General features: G+C 37.3%; 1 protein-coding gene across 1 annotated transcript in view; it reads left to right on the top strand.

Annotated features, from left to right (window-relative positions):
* The first annotated feature begins 281 nt into the window (after window positions 1-281).
* Window positions 282-16,615, top strand: part of TBC1D1 (TBC1 domain family member 1) — a 47,900-nt gene continuing 31,566 nt past the window's right edge. Inside the window, exons 1-10 of the mRNA XM_066548511.1 lie at window positions 282-399; window positions 1,002-1,134; window positions 2,543-2,634; window positions 4,240-4,350; window positions 7,812-7,940; window positions 9,000-9,086; window positions 10,161-10,450; window positions 11,487-11,615; window positions 13,976-14,095; window positions 15,317-15,456. Coding sequence (XP_066404608.1) covers window positions 1,014-1,134; window positions 2,543-2,634; window positions 4,240-4,350; window positions 7,812-7,940; window positions 9,000-9,086; window positions 10,161-10,450; window positions 11,487-11,615; window positions 13,976-14,095; window positions 15,317-15,456 — 1,219 coding nt within the window. The 5' untranslated portion in view covers window positions 282-399; window positions 1,002-1,013. The remainder of the gene's footprint in view (window positions 400-1,001; window positions 1,135-2,542; window positions 2,635-4,239; window positions 4,351-7,811; window positions 7,941-8,999; window positions 9,087-10,160; window positions 10,451-11,486; window positions 11,616-13,975; window positions 14,096-15,316; window positions 15,457-16,615) is intronic.

Here is a 16,615-nt window from a genome sequence, read left to right as displayed (position 1 = left end):
TACATTTTGAATAGAATTTATTAATCTCTGGGTCTGCTGTATGGGTCTTTTATAATTCATCCATTAAAAAGAAAATGAAAAATAAAACAATGTCTGACTTAATTGAAATTAAAGTTTCATGAAGTATTAGGTTCTATAACAGGACAGAATTTTAATGGCCAGATGTCTTTAATGTAGCTCTAACAGAGATAAGTGTATGTAACGCTATTTTGTTATTTTCTTCCTGAAAGAAATACAGGTACAAAACATTGAAAGTAGGTATTCATTGTTTCATTGCTGTTGTTTCTTTCCTAGGGAATTAGACATGTGGATCACTTTGGGTTCATCTGCAGAGAGTCTTCAGAAAATGGAGGTTTCCACTTTGTTTGCTATGTGTTTCAGTGTACAGATGAAGCACTGGTAAGTGAAAGAAAAGAATAGCCAGATAGAATATTTGTCTTCTATTGCTCTACGCTCTGTATTCTGCTGAATGTCATCAAATCCTATTCCACTCAGAAATACAAAAATGTAACTAATATAGCAGTCTGCAAGAGACCTTTTCATTTGTTTCGAGGGCAGAAGTTAAAATCCTCTTTAAAATCCACTAAACCTTCATTTCACAAACTAAGTTAGACCTTATGCTTCTTTTTTGGGGAGAGTTTTCTCTTAGGGCACCTGTTCTGAAAGTCAGGGCTACACTCCTGTGCTCTAAGTAAGACCAGTGCATCACAACTGCAGTAATCTTTTTGATCATAGACAAGAAAGGGGTTTGAGATAGAGGGTAGGATCTTTCATTAGACCACAGTAATAAAATTGGGTGGTCTGGAAGAGACATGAGTTCATGATGAGTTTTATTGTACTTGTGTGTTTGTGCACAGAACCAACATATGAGCAGCTTGGGTTTTTAGTCATAAGCACATTCCCAAGCAAAGGGCAATATTATTCTAAAAGACTGTTGTGTTTGTGTTAAGGAAAACAGTGGAAGAGTGAAATTCTGTTCTTCTACATGCTGTTCTTTTCAGGTTGATGAAATCATGATGACATTGAAACAGGCTTTCACTGTGGCTGCTGTGCAACAGACTTCCAAGGCACAGCCCCAGCTCTGTGAAGGGTGTCCTATGCAAAGTTTGCATAAACTCTGTGAAAAGATAGAAGGTGAGGTTTAAAGAATTTTCTGGTTGAATATTTTTTGTGGCAGTTTCACTGGGGGACAGTATGTAAAATCCTAAGGAAATTAATGCTTAAAATGACCTTGGGACTTGGGGTGTAAAGTTGAGAGCCAGGTACTTTTATTTAGAGGACTGTAGTGTCAGGTTTTCTGTAAAGTAAGAAGAATTTTCTAACAAGAGGTAAGCTCCTTTATTGTGTTTTAGTTGAACTTTTAAAAACTGTTTCCAAGTGTACACATTAGCAAGTTGCAGCTTGTTTGGCTCTATTAGCCCTATAAATGCAGAAGCCTGTAGATAAGGAACCTCTGAAGGGTAGATGCTGCAATAGCTGTGACCTGGTGTCTTATTGAGTACACTTAGATACTGGCATTATGCTATCACTAAGCAGGAACTGAACAGTATGCTTTTCATATCCGTGTTTGTCTGCTCCTTCATGGAAATGCAGAAATTAGAATTGTCGTTGTCGCCCAGGAACAGATGTTCAAGTCATAAAAAATCTCTTTATGTTTCAGCAAATTTCACTGTTAGATTTTGTTCATTTAAGTGATGTTTGGGGTGAATAAAGGGCAACAGCAGCTTGTCAGATCACGTGGCAGTGGCTTGTTGGACCAAAACCTGCCTAATTTGATGAAACTGGACAACTTCCAAAACTACTTCCACTCTATTTTGGCTTTCAGCTAGCTGTGATTTTTAGGAAGTTTTTTAAAGGCCAATGTCCCTTAATGCCTTCAATTGTGCCATCCTGTTAATTGTGTCATCTGCTTCTGAAGGAGATATTCCATGATCAGAAACTGAAGTGCACAATACTGTTGATGGTTTGCTGTTTTTCCACAGAAAATAAAGGAAACTAATTTAATCCAGGAAGAGAACAGAAAAAATAATCTGAATGAAAGGGTAGTCTGCTTTAGACTGTCAATAAATGTTTTCATCAAAAGGAAAAGTAAGACCTTCACTAACAAGCAATAAATTTCCTTGTTTTCAGAAGGGCCCACAACATCGAAATTGGAGAAAATGAAAGGGAATTCTGTTTATACCATAAACGATATCCAAGCAACACTGCACGAAACACCAACAAAACAGTCTGCTAAAATGCAGTAGATTGTGGGTTTATTTTATCTTGTGTGATAATGGAGTCTTCAGCTAAGAGTATAATCCTGGTCTGTGCTCAGTAAATCTCCTCATTGCAGAGTTCATGTCCCTCATTTTAAAGACATGAGTTTAGTAGTAGCTTTAAATTAACCTAGAGTTCTTTCTAATGCCCTCTTATGAAATCATGGAATGGGTCAGCTCAAATAATTGACAAGCTTTGGCTTAAATTGTCAGCATATTTATGTGATTGATTAATTCTGAAAAATTTGACCCTCTAATTTGTTCATTTTTGTTCTTCTTGGTAGGGTTGCCCCCTTCTAAGACTAAACTGGAACTACAAAAGCATCTAACCACACTAAATAACCAGGAACAGGCCTCTGTTTTTGAAGAGGTTCAGGTAAGCTTTGTTTCCTACAAGATTTTAAAGCAGCTGGTGTTTTTTGCTAACATCTGTGTAAAACACAGAACTAATTTTCATTTTTTGTGAATCATTCTTTTTTTTACATAATAGACTGTTAGCCAGCTTGTGCTTTAATTTCAGTTGTTTTTTTAGAGCTGTTAAAAACTTAGTTTTTGATATAAATTACTGTTTTACTAATTTTTCTTCCCCTAATACTCCTTGCTTTCCATGGAGATGTTGCCTTCTCATTGAGTAAACCTGAACACAGTTTTTATGGGTGAAGGCAATAGCTTGTACTGTGAGGACATTCAAACTGTTACTTGGAGCAAAACAAATTTCTGTAATATTCCCGGATGAGAAAATTTCTTGCCTAAAGTTTATCCTAGATCTTAATTCTTGTCAAACTAACTAAAGAAGTTAAACTTTCTATCTTCTTAATTAAATCTATTTTAGGACAGAGCAAAGCATAGCTGGATTAAAAATAGATGATGTGGATTGTAGGAAATGTCACTGGGATTGAAACGCTGTTGAAGATTAAGAAATGTCAGAATTTTTTAAAAGTAATGTTTCCTTCCTCTCCTGAGTCATTTCAGTCTCTTTGTGTGTTTCCACGTGGCAGTTTATCACTCAGTACCAAATTTGGAAGTTACTCTGTGGAACCAATTCCATGAGCTGAGTAATTTCTTAGCATAGGGCAGCTAGCAGCACTGTTGCCTTTTAGTGTTTTGCACACAGTCTAAAGCTTCTTTCTAGTAGTCACAGGAAACTGTTAATTGCTTCTGGTGAGGATCTGCAAACCATTAACTTGGTAAAACTAAGGGTAAAGTACAAATCTCCTGCCCATCTTTCTCAGCTAAATTTTTCAGTTAGACAGCCTGGAATGTTGCATTCTTGCAGACCCATGTATTGTTACCATGATTCACATTTTTAGGTAACTGTCTTCCTGTGGTACTTTTATTACTCTAATGTGCTACCTTGGCATTGATTCATACTGTATCCTCTGCATTATATCAACAGGCTTAAGGCAGCATATGTATTTCAAAAGTTAAGTTTTTGGGATTAAATTCTTTAATAATTTTTTTTTTAAATCTTCTCTTACAATAATTGAGATCGAAATAAAATGCAGCAGCACAGATAAATAGGTTCACCTTGTGCACTGATTTATAAAAAACCTATGTCATTTCCCAAAAACTAAATGTCCAGTGTGAAGGATTTCTAGAAGTGTTGTGAATCCTATCTCTAGGACAGTGCTCCATGTGTGCTACAAACTCAGAACTATAGTGGTTCAGTTTTCTTTATATCAAAAGAAAATTAACAAAAATATTTTTAAAGCCTTTATTTGCTTGTGGCAGTTCAATATCTGTACAGCTGTCTTCTGTCTTAGGTGTAAATTCTGTTGTGTATGAAGTGAGGTCAAGTGTTTTTGTGGCTGTATTGGTGCTTTGCCTGGAACACTGATGTCCTCTGGTGGACTGGAGCAGTAGCATTAACAGACTAAATTTGTTCCTACATTCATGATTTATTACAGTGACAAAAGTGTAAACATTTGCAAACTGTTACACAAATGCATAATTACTGTGCTTGTGGTGTTCTCAATTACAGAAATTAAGACCACGAAATGAACAAAAAGAGAATGAGCTGGTTATCTCTCTTTTGAGAAACATGTATGAAGAAAAACAGAAGGACCATGTTCATGTTGGAGAAGCAAAACAGGTAAGTAATCATTCAATTTTAGTTCATGTAAGGAGAAGCTGTGGGGGCACCAGTCGTTGGTTTCTCTGGGTCTGGATTGAAGGCACTTGAGGCAGTATTTAGTTCATGTTTGGACTCAGATGTTTATTATTTCTTATCAGTAAAACAGTCCCACAAATGTGAGTTTGGCAGCTTTCCATTAGAAGGCACAAAATGGCTAACAATCTCTTGTTACAAGGTCGTTTAAGACTAAACTATCCAATTAAGAACTGACACCTAGATTATTTTTCCTTTTAACCCAATAATTGATACCAAAGAGCCTGCAATGTGGACTTTTCTGCCCAATTACAAAATGCCACCCAAACCCATGGAGAAGAAGGAAGAAGCAGCATGAAGAAGAAACCCAGGATGACACCCTGTGCCCTCCATCTTGCTTCCATCCACAACATACTAAAAATCCCAAAACCTAAATTTCTCACCAAGTGATACACTTACACTACACTCTCTCTATAATTATTTCACACTTTTGTGGATTCTAGTCTATCTTGAAGTCTAGGAAACTTTCTCCATGAATGAGGGTCAAAGTCAGTGCTTTGCTGGGGGTCAGGGCACCCCAGAGCAGACAGAGAAATATTCCCAGTGCCCTGGTTTTCCACAAGAAGCCAGGAAAAAAATTTCCGTTCAATTTTTATATCTTTCCAAAGGCAAATTTGCATCACTTGCAATTTGAAACTTCAATGTGTAAGCAGTGGTGAATACTGGGTTTGCTTATGCTTCATAAACTATTGTCATGTACCAAAACAGATATCTCAAATTTTGAGGTCCCTGGTACAGTCTGATTTCAGGCCTAGGAGTCAGGGGTGCAAACAAGGCAGACTACTAAATTGTTTATTTATTCTCTCTGCAAAGAAAATTCAATATACGTGAGAGAATGTATAATGAATTTGTGATTGCTGTCACCTGATCTGTGGCATTTACCATCTTGCTGTCAGTGTTGAGTCAGTGTAATGACAACACATTAGGTTTGGTCATAAAGCCTATTACATTTACTCAGGACTGAAAGTCATTTCTTGTGTGCAAATAAGCATTTGAAGGGGCCTTAAGATGATGAGGATTGCTGCAGAAACAGCAGGAGAGACTCTTAGCCATGTCCAAAGAGATGAGCTACCTTTTATTCTCTATCAGAGAATAAAATAGCCAGTGCTGTTTAACTGGCTATTTATACAGCACAGTTAAGGTTTTTCCAAAGGGATTAGTGGTTTTGGATGCCTTGGTTTGTGAGTAGCTACCTTGAGACAACTCAAGGAGGTTAGTATTTAAAAAAGGATTCCATCCATTTGCTGGAAACTTTCAGTTCCAATTATTTAGACCCTTTTAAAAGTCATGACTGTCCCTCTACTGTTGGTTGATAATTCCACTGTGATGATTGCTGTCAGCCATTTGTGATATAAACTAGGAAATAAATACATGGACACTTATTAGACCTGTGAAGAAATTAGGAAAGTAGAAGCAAATCTTCCTTTACTATATTTTCACTTTGTTAATCTCTTCTCCTTTTATGGCTTACTAGCTAATTATTGACCTTCCTGAGTAAACAGAAGGAAAATTGCATATTTCACTCTCTGATTTATTGTATTGGGCATCTCACCAGAAACATGCTTTTAAGAAAAAAGCATTTCAGTTGTGGGATAAGAGGAAGAAACATTGCCTGAGGTCCTCTGTCATCATACCTAAAATATTTTTGTTTGGTGTAATGCTAGCTGATAGTCAGTCACAAACAGCTTGGAAATAGGGATATACAAAGCAAGATAAGATCTTTAGGTATGAAGTATGAAGTATTGAAGTATGTCTTCAATTATTTGAAAATTTATAAGGCCTCCTTCAATCTGTTTGCTCATGTCCTGAAACCAAATTAGTTAATATGACACTTGTAAAGATGCCAATGTTCTAAGAAGAGAACTGCCTTCCCCATAATCTATCATTTGTCTCAGCATAACATTTTATATTTACTCTGATCATTTATCTCCAGGTCTCTGTAATAGCAGATAACTTTGAACACATACTGTTATTTGTCTCAGTAATCATTAACCATGACACCCTGATGTCTGGTTCACTTCTGTTCTGCATATTCACTTTCATGCTTTTCATTGCCTTTTTAAAAAAATATATTTAAATGAGTGGAGAAAAAAGATAAAATGTGATACTAGTACAAGTGTTTAACAAAAACACTTGAAAATAAATGTCTTTTCATAAGAATGAATAGCAAGCAGCATCTGATTTACTCTTGGAGAATAAAATGAGGGAAGCTGTAGTGGTTTAGGGAATGGTACTCTCCATTCAGTGCCCCCACCAAGACTTTCCAAGCCAGGCACCTACTGTGGTGGGATGGAGAGGACAGTTGGAGGCACAAAAGGCAAAGATCATAGGCTGAGATAAGAACAATTTACTGGAAACAGCAATGAGGTAAGAAAATGACCAGTAATAGCAACAATACTAGTCACAGAGGGTACAAGAAAATAAATTATTCACACAGAATCCATCCCCTAGTAATTGACAGTACTGGAAGGCTCCCTCCTGACACATTTTTTTGACGGGAAGGAGCCCCTTCTCTCTCAAGAGAGACTCCTACCTCCAGCAATGACAGATGGTATTAAATATCCTTCAGGTCCTGGCCATGCCCCTTCCCAATTATTACAAAAATTAACTTTGGCGTGGCATAACCAGGATAGAAGGTAAAAAGAAAATACAGGAGCCTGTAAAGTTGTCATACTGGAAATAGGGTGTTTTAAAATTACATCTAGGCAGGACAATTTGGTGATGGTTATAATATGTCATTCACCTGCCCAGTACTAATTGCACAGATTAAGCATTCAGATCTCTGAATTTAGGGACAAGTAGAGAGGGCTGTGGTGCCTGTCAGCTTCAAGATGAACCTCCCAAAACAGCACTGAAAACTGAGCTCTGGTTTCTACTGCAGATATTGGGTTTGGATGGTAATATTTGTATCATAGTATTCTTTTTATGTTTGCTGCATTAGTATTCACCAGCACTAAAAATGGACTATAATGGAGAAAGTTGAGAGTTAATGATGAGATCTTGATTCATTTCTTGGTTAAAGAAAAGGCAATCCACGAGAAATCTCGAATCTGTTGCACTTAAACATTTATAATTTGTATAATTCTACATTGGCATAAATGAAAATAGAGAGTAATGAATGAAAGTAGAGCCGTAAATCTGTATTAAAATGGCAATTCTTCTGAAGCATGCTAGTTCACTCAACATGTTTCCTTTAAGAGATTTCCTGTCCTTATTTTAGGATAGTTTGTTAAACTTCAGTACAAGTATCACTATAGAAAAATGCATGACAAGCTGAGGACACCAGGAAAAACTATTGATATGGGTTATAGAAGTCTTCAAACCATTCACTGAGATTTTCTCCATGCTGTTGAGTATTTTGCATTTCTGTTTCTAAACATTTGCAGGCTTCACAACCTCCTCCTGAGAATGCTGTAAATGAAGGGTCCAGCAGTGCTTCGAGATTCAGATTAGACATGTTAAAGAACAAAGCAAAAAGGTCTCTTACAGAATCTTTTGAAAGTATTTTATCACGTGTAAGTATCTTCATATTTATTGTCTTTGAACATAATGTCATTGCTTTGTTTATTTGGTAGAAAAGTCTTATTTGTTAGTATTCCAGGCCTCAGCCCAAAGGTTATTAAAGTCACAGTGACAAGAATATTTGAGTATCTCCTCTTGTTACTTCCCAGATAGCATTTCTAGAATTCACTCCTATAAAATCCTACTGCAGCTGTGCTCAGGATATGAAATATAATGTTAGTGTTGTTATATTAGCTGTAGTACTGTTCTAGGTTTTTTCAGTTTGTCCTGACTGGTATAAGCTGCCTATGTAAGCATAGCTGTACACTGGTTGCATTTTCACTGCCATTGCTGTTTTGATGCAAACTCTTGATTTTGATCAGATCTGGAGCCAGAAGTTTTGGCTGAACTAGAGAGATAGTCACTGGTGTGAATAACGACACCATTTTATATTTTAGCTGGAATAAAACTTCAAAGAGAACACAAGCATTAACTCCAGAACATTAAAAAATTATATGATTTAAGGTTAGGAAATTCCATAATTGTGTTAGCACATCAGAATTCATCAGATATTTTTCTTAGTTACACAACAACATTACTCAAACAAATTATATAAAAATATTGTTCACAGATTCTACAGAAATATTTATGCTTTCTGATTTGTAGGCACTGAATGGTAATACCAGAAATTATGTTTTCCTGTGTATTAAATTTACATGGGTTTAGTCCTTTGTAAAAGACATCCTTTTAAGTTTTCTGTATCTTGGTAAGTACCTAATACAGAAGGTACTTTAACAGTAGTTCTAGTCCATGTGAAATATATGATTATATATCATGGAAAGCACATCATTGCCCATGAGAATTCCTTAATTCTACAGGATCCTTCACATTAACAGAGACTATCCTGAATGAAGCTTCTGTTTCCCATAGGGAAAAAGGGTATTTTTAGGCATTTCAGGAAATCAAATTAGATACTGTCTGTGAAAATTACAGATCTCAACTGTGCTACCCAAATCTCTTTGGTGTGCCCTATATATCATAATCTTAACTGCTGATGTGCTTTATTGCTACAGGGTAGTAAAGCCAGAGGTCCCCTGGACAGGTCTGGTTCTGTGGATTTGGACACCTCTATGTCCAGTACCTTAAGCAGCACAAATAAAGTAAGTAAAGCCTGGGATAATCGTACATATTTAGACACTTCAAAAAATATTCCCTGAAACAACTAAGCAAGTATGAAATATGGTCAGATGTGAAATGCTTCAAGTTGCTTTCAAGCTTTTCATTCTATTCCCTGTGTTATAAACCAGAGAAGTGCTATTGAATTAGAAATGCCTTGTACTGTATATAACATATATTTTGTATGAATATGTGAGTATATGTGAAATAAAACATTATATAACATCATCTGAATTTTACAACAGTGTGCAGCAAAACAAGTGCTATAATGACCATGCTGCTGATCCTAATATGACTGGTTGTAATCCTGAAAGTTCAGACTATGAATGCAGAACTGAATTAAAAGAAGCTTAAAACTAAGACAGAAGGTAGAGTAATTTCCCTGTTTGTGTGGTTAGAAAACTTTTAGTCTATATAAAACAATGCAAACAAACAGCATGGAAGGAGCCAGTCTTCTTCCCTGGAGGCAGCATAGCACTCTGCAGGCTTAGATATACAGCTATTGATTCTGCTGTAAATGCCTGCTCACCTGCAGACTCCTGACGCCGTCCTTTCTGCTTATGTTTTTGAAAGAATGGCTGATTCTGCAGGAAACCTACAAGGTGAGGAATAAAGAAAATGCATGGCTTGGGATTGAAAGAGGCACCTAGTCATAGGCTTAAGTTCTTTGTGTGAATCTGCAGGTAGACAAGAGGACTATTATATGGTTAGATTGGGCTGCTAAAGATACAGCATTCTGCAATGCCACCCTTTTCACTGTTAGCCAAATGTCACCATTTTGTTCTGACCCTATTTCTTTTGAGTTGTATTCAACATAGTATAAAATACAATTACTCTCAAAATTACTCAAAATTTTCTCTGCAAAATAAAAACTCTGCTTTGTTGGTCGAAGTGATGAATAACAAGGACATAAAACATCAAACATTTTTCATTGACCTAGCTTGATAAAAATGTGTGTTTGAAGCAGATCTCTGTGGGATGTGAATAATGACACGGTACTGCAATCTTAGATGGATTCTAAACCCACATATTGATAACCTTATTTCTTCTACTGCTAGGAGCCACCACTGTGTGAAAAGGAGAAAGAGAGACTTCCTACACTTCCTGCAGAAAATGCTGTCAAGACCAGTGGATCACTGGATGATCTCTGCAGCAACACAGAGGATTTCTCTCTGGAGCAGTCTGCTCCATTGCCCCAGCAGAGCTTTCGGAGGCGAGCAAACACACTCAGTCATTTACCAACAGAGAGCCAGGAGTCTCTGGGGCCTGTCGAATCATCACCATCTGTTCCTCAGAGGAAACTTATGAGGTATCACTCAGTGAGCACAGAGACTCCTCACAAAAGAAAGTAAGCCTTATTAAAAGCAGGCTATGATTTTGTTTGTTGAGGGCATATTTGGGGATGATAATTGCATACCAGGTATGTCCTCTTAATGGATAAGAGATGCAGTGTGTCACTCCTTGGAGGTTTGTAGGTATTCTTTTTAAAAGCACCTTTAGCCCTCTGTGCTTCACAGGGGAAAGAAGACATGAGATGTGTAGTTCCACAGTATATGTCACAAACTACTTGATTCAGTTATATTTGTCCAAGCAATCATTTTTGTTGTTTTGATTTGTGAGCAGTATAAATAAATGCTACTTCTTGTTTTCTATTTACAGAGAAAAATCCAGTAGCCTCTGTGATCCTGAAAACCTTACTAGTTGGTGATTTCATATGTAGCTTTGAAATAGCACACAATAGTGACTTAAAGTGCCTAGTTATTGGTAGAGGTGGGGCTCCTGTCTAGCTTTTCAATGAGCCTATCTAGATTTTACTGACAAAAACAAACTACTACTTGCTTTAATATAATATTCTTCAAGCTGTCCTCCTTCAAAGGCCTGCCTCTGCATCTCTAGTCCCCTCTTAACTTTATGGCAGTTTTCTCCCTCCCTTCTATCTGGCTTTTTCCAAATACTGTTGAAATACTTCTGTATTTCACTTTTCATTCATTGGAACTCTTGATCATATGCCTGACTTTCTCATTGAAATCAAGGGGAAGCACATACAAGGAAAAAGAAATGGGGATGTTAGTGCCATTTTTTGGTGAGTTATAATTGGTCATATTCTGAAATGCCTTGCTGAAGCCTGTAAACAGGAATTTGGAACTTTGCTGATTGGGTTAAGAAAAAGTTCATGTTCTTACAGTTGCTGCATTAACTGTGAAAAACATAGGAAATGTCTCATTTACATATGCCAGCTCTGTTTCAAAGATTAGAGAAGGGATTTCATTTTTTTTTCCTCCTTTCCTTTCTTTCTGTGTTGTTCTCTGTGCTACCTCAACTCCATCGCTCTGGTTGGAATCTGGACTATATGGTGTGAACGAATCTGTCGGCAAATCTAAAAGTTCCTCTGGTCAACTTGCACGTTCTCCTACTCTAGCTCGTCTTAATCCCTCGGCCTCTTCACCCAACTTTCTAAAATATCTAAGGCATAATTCAAGTGGAGAACCAAGTGGCCATTTTGCACAAAAAAGGTGAGCTAGTACCTGCAAATAGTTTGGGGTAGGGTTTGTTTTCCTATGTCGTAAATATGAAACTCGGTAGCACAAATAATTAAAACAATTCAGTATAGACCAAAGGTGGTAGATTTTTATGGGAGAGGGACCTCATTAACTGCTCCACCACTGAATGTAGAGCTGGTGCTTACATAATTTGTTGTTTTAATCAATCAAATTCTTTCAGGCACTGGCTCTTTCTTTAGAACCAATTGTTCCAAAGCAGTTTGTTGTTATGCAGCAGACAGCAGCACTCCTTAAATTGTGTGAGGGATAAGTTGCCAAGAACCTGAGAGCTCACTCTGTCTGTCCTTCCTGAAGCATTTGGTTCTGTCCTTTGTTCATGGTAACACAAAAACATATTACTGTTCTTTTGTGCCTGACATTAAAGGGAAATTGACCAAGTAGTTATATAGGGCAAGAAGCATCAGGAATATGGAGAGCTGATAGGAAAAAAACCCACCACATACAACCCCACCACCATCCCCACTCCTCACAAAAAAAAAACCCCAAGAGCAAACAAACAAAAACCCATCATTATTCATGGTTACTTGCAGCAGTATCGAGTTATGCTTTTCCATGCCTTCTTTCTCAGAATTAAAATATAGAGAGCCTTGAAAAAAAGGACATTAACACTTGTTTCCCTGAGAACCTGAAACTGAGTGGCTCCCTAAAATTCATAAACTGTGAAACTTTCTTAACCCCTTGTGCTAAAACTGCTTATTTCAGCTTAAAAGACTAATGAGACTAAATGTCCTCAGAAGCACTGTCAACAGTCACTGGCCATTGGCAAGCAATTTTTGTCACTGTTGCTGTTCATTTTTTGGTTTTGTTCTCTTGTGTGAAAGTTTCCTGTTTCCCCAAGGTGCTGATTTTTCTAAACCTAAGAAAATACTCAACTGAGGATACTGCTTCACCACTTTCTTCGGTTGCACTTGCTGAGTACCAACTAGAATCTCTTAATTCAGCTTTACCTCAGAAGTATGATGTAGCTCAAGGCAGGAAATGCGAGCCTGCAGAATCCAGTTCACTCTTCAATTTAATAAGACTTACTTGAATCCTGAAAGTTAAATTCTCAAAGCAATTTTTTCCAAGTGACTTGGTAATGATTCTGTACACACAGTTGCAACTTCTTATTTCCTTACCCTGTCTCTTAAGGGTATGCCATACTGAACATCTAAGCAGCAACACTGAAAATGGAAATTGATAGGGATGTCAAATGGGTTAATAAGTTTAAATCAATACAGTCAAGCTTCCCAATTCTGTAAGTGAAATTACCATGTAATTGTAATGGATTTACAATGTAATTGTAAGTGAGCCCTGTTTGCAGGGCACACCATCCTACAGCCTTATCTTCTTTATCTCAATACCAGCTACTAAAGAACCTGCTTCACTTTATGCTAGTGATCATCCCAGAATATTCTGCCCTCCCCCACCCCCTTCCATTCACATCTTCAGGAAACAGTGCTAAATGCCAGCCAGATAGAACATTATGGTTTATCAGAAACAATTATTTCTTAAACTTACTTTTTCAGGAGTAAATTCTCCTACTCATGTGATTTTTTTTGTACTTGCCTCAAAAAAGGTCTTCTAATGTCGTCAGCCAAGTAATTTTCTATATTTTCACTCCATGCCAAAACTTTTCATTATCTGAGTTGTTCTAATTTCATTCTATTGACCTTCTTCTGAGTATGTTTCAGACTTGTTATTTTAAAAGACAATTAAATAATTATTTTAAATGAAAAGAATTTCTGTTGGCCAGAAGACTGTTGATGAAATTTGATTAGCACTCCTGTCTGTTGCATAAATAGAGCCACAATCCTAAATGACCAGTCAGAAGGCTTAGCTTTTAACTTTAAAGTTCCAGGTTTGTCTGAATGAAGCCCTGTTAATTCTTTACAAAATAGGTTTTGTCAAAGTCTTATTTTTCATTTGCCAGCACAGTGATTATCAGTGTCAACTTTTCCTAACCTTTTCCTCCAAACGTAGTCAGTCATTGAAACTCATATTTAAGAAAATGTAATAAAGTTGTCATTCCTTCTTATTAGATTAAAGGAATTTATTTGAAACATGCACTAAAAATTTTGTGATATAGCAAAGAATAATAACTTTACTGGAAGTACATTTATATACATTGGAACATTTTAGTTTGCCCAAACAGATATGTATCTCAAAGTAGGGCTTTGCTAGCAGTTTTAGTTCTGACTTTGGTTTCCTTGATATTCAGACCTTCAGGATTTAGCTGCCTTTTGTTTGAAACTTAGGAATGTGTATTATTTTTATTCTGTGGATTTATACTTCTTTGTTCTAAACTATACTTCTCCCAACTGCACTCTCAGCATCTCCTACCGTACTGCCTTAAGGAAAAAGCTTCATTCTTCCTCTTCTGTGCCAAATTTCTTAAAATTTCTGGCTCCTGTAGATGAAAATAACACCTCTGACTTTAGGAGCACAACAAGGTAGGGTTCTCTCTTAAAGCCTAGAGGTAAAACTGTATTTTCAAAGATTTCTTTGTCTGAAATATTTCAAATGCTTCTTGCACTTGCAAAACCTGATTTGTGCAATGGTTCACCTGCGTGTATTCTGCATGTAATTGCTGTCAAAAGAATTAAGCTATCCCAGACTCTCCCATTAGGATTTCAGATTTTAGTAATTTTTGATGTTGCAATGGTTGTACAACTTCCATCTATGTATTTCTGTGATTATTCCTGACATAGGAGAGTTTCCACTTAAGATAATATATGATTCATCCTAAGCAATGTTAGTGTCCTCAAGCTGGAAGGAGAGGATGACCTGTAAAATGCTCCTGCCTGTTGCTGCCAGAGCTATCTGGATTTCATTTATCCCTTTCAGCTTCTACAAAGACTCATGTAATCATTTAGCTAATAGCTAGAATAAAGCAATGAATAGTTTAGAGTTCTAACAGATGAAAGTTATTTGTGGGATTTTTAATAGGAAGACAGCATTGTTCCTCATTAGTTCATTTTCTATTCTGAGTGAAAACCTCTGTATGGCATGTGTGGATGACATCAAAGGAGTAATATCCAAGGTTCTTGGATTTTGTTCCCAAGTTTGTTGCATATTTCAGAGGCTAACAGAAAGGTTTAAAGTTTTTCTCCCAGTCTGTGTTGGGAGGACATATATTGCATACCCAGTGCACAAAAGGTTGGAAGTTCAGTTGGTGTTTATAAAGCTCCTTGATGGGTACTGATAAAAGGCATCACCAAGTCTTTGTGTCTCCTATGAATAATTGCTACATTTTGTGGATGGCATGTAAATAGTGTGATGGTAAAGCTGCATTATTGTGTGTGTATCTTTAATACATTCTGATTAATATACTGCTGCAAAGAAAACTGAAAATTAATTAAAACTGGAAAGAGTAGACTGTACAGAGCTGCCAGCCCCTGTCTGTGAACCCCAGTGCTGTTTGCAGCCATGTGTAAGCCTCTGCCACAAAGCAAGTTTCACCTTCCTAACACTGCGAGCTTGGCCCTGCATGTGCACAGCACACTGCACCCCCAAGGCAGTGCCCAGGTGTTCCCTAAGGCTGTGTGGCTCTTCCTGGCAGGCCAGGTGGCCTCCTCACACACTGTTCTGTGCTCTGCCCTTTCAGTTCCTTAAGGCTGTGTGGCTGCTCCAGGTGACCTCCTCACACACTGTTCTGTGCTCTGCCCTTTCAGTGACTACGAGTCCAAGCACGGCCAGCAGGCCCTGGATGCCGACAGCCCTGTGAGGACTCGAAGGCATTCCTGGAGGCAGCAGATATTCCTGAGAGTGGCCACCCCTCAGAAAGCCTGTGACTCTCCCAGCAGATATGATGGTAAAGCCTGGGTTTGCTGCTGCTTGTGAGCTTATTGGTGTATGTAGTGTGTGAAGTGTGAATCTTTGTGTCCACCAAGGGGGATCTGTTTGCCTGGTGTTCTGTTTGTACTGGCATTGCAGTTTGCCACCTGCTTTTTGGTAATGCTCAGCTCATTAGCTGTTGAGTTTTTACATTTCAGCTTCATATGTAAATTGTTCCTATTGTCTCATGTTAACTAGCCAGAGAAGAAATTATGTTTATGTGTACTATTTTAATGAGTTCTGGGGAAAAAAATGCATCACCAAGTATTGTGCTGAGGAAAAGAGGATGCTTCTATTTTATCTCTCTGTGTTGGAATATAGAACTACAGACTAGAAAAATCTAGGTGTACCAGCAGGAATTACATATATTTTATGATCTCATTACAGTTCTGTAGTGCATACTTTGTCCTCATGTATGCTGCTCTAGTCTCTGACATTTCAACTTGAGTTGTAATTATCCACTGTTCCCATAATTATTTTGTGAAATTTTGTAGAGCTGAAGAACCACAGACTAGAGGAAAAGCACTGTGCATAAGCATGCATGTGCATCGTTTTGTGCATTCACTTTATGTAAGCCAGATAGTACAGGACATGCTGAGGCCAAGAATCCCTGAGAAAATCCTTTGGCTCACTAAACTTTTAATTTCATAGCATGAGCTTTGAAAGCTATAACTTCTGACTTACGTCTAAGGCCATTGTATAATAAGAAAGTGTAAGGAAACAGAAAGGAACAGTATCTTATAGTAAATGTAGTAAAAAGTAACCATCTTAATGTCACTGACATGTTTTTCTTTCATCTTAAAGTGAGATCTTGATTAACTGGAGTAGGCACGTAACAGAAGTGTTTTATCGTTAATGCACTGCTTGCAATGTAATTTGACTGACAGTGAGATAAGCTGCATATATGGGCACAGATGCCTCTCAAATTCAGTGTACTTCAATGTGAAGTGATTTCAGGAGCATGTTGTGTGAACATAGATGTGATATGCTCTGTTGTACTTAAAGGCATGTTATATGAAACTTCTATTTTTACAAGTGTGATGTCTCTCTTTGTGACTGGAAATAGTCTTACTTGTTTTTGAAAGCCACAAAACCTTCCCCTATTAAATAGGAAAATAAAATCCACCTAAATTGCC

Source organism: Molothrus aeneus, chromosome 4 (genome assembly GCF_037042795.1).
Source record: "Molothrus aeneus isolate 106 chromosome 4, BPBGC_Maene_1.0, whole genome shotgun sequence".
NCBI classification, from domain to species: Eukaryota; Metazoa; Chordata; class Aves; order Passeriformes; family Icteridae; genus Molothrus; species Molothrus aeneus.
The sequence above is the reverse complement of the archived record's forward strand: the minus strand, read 5'-3'. Positions and strand labels throughout refer to the sequence as shown.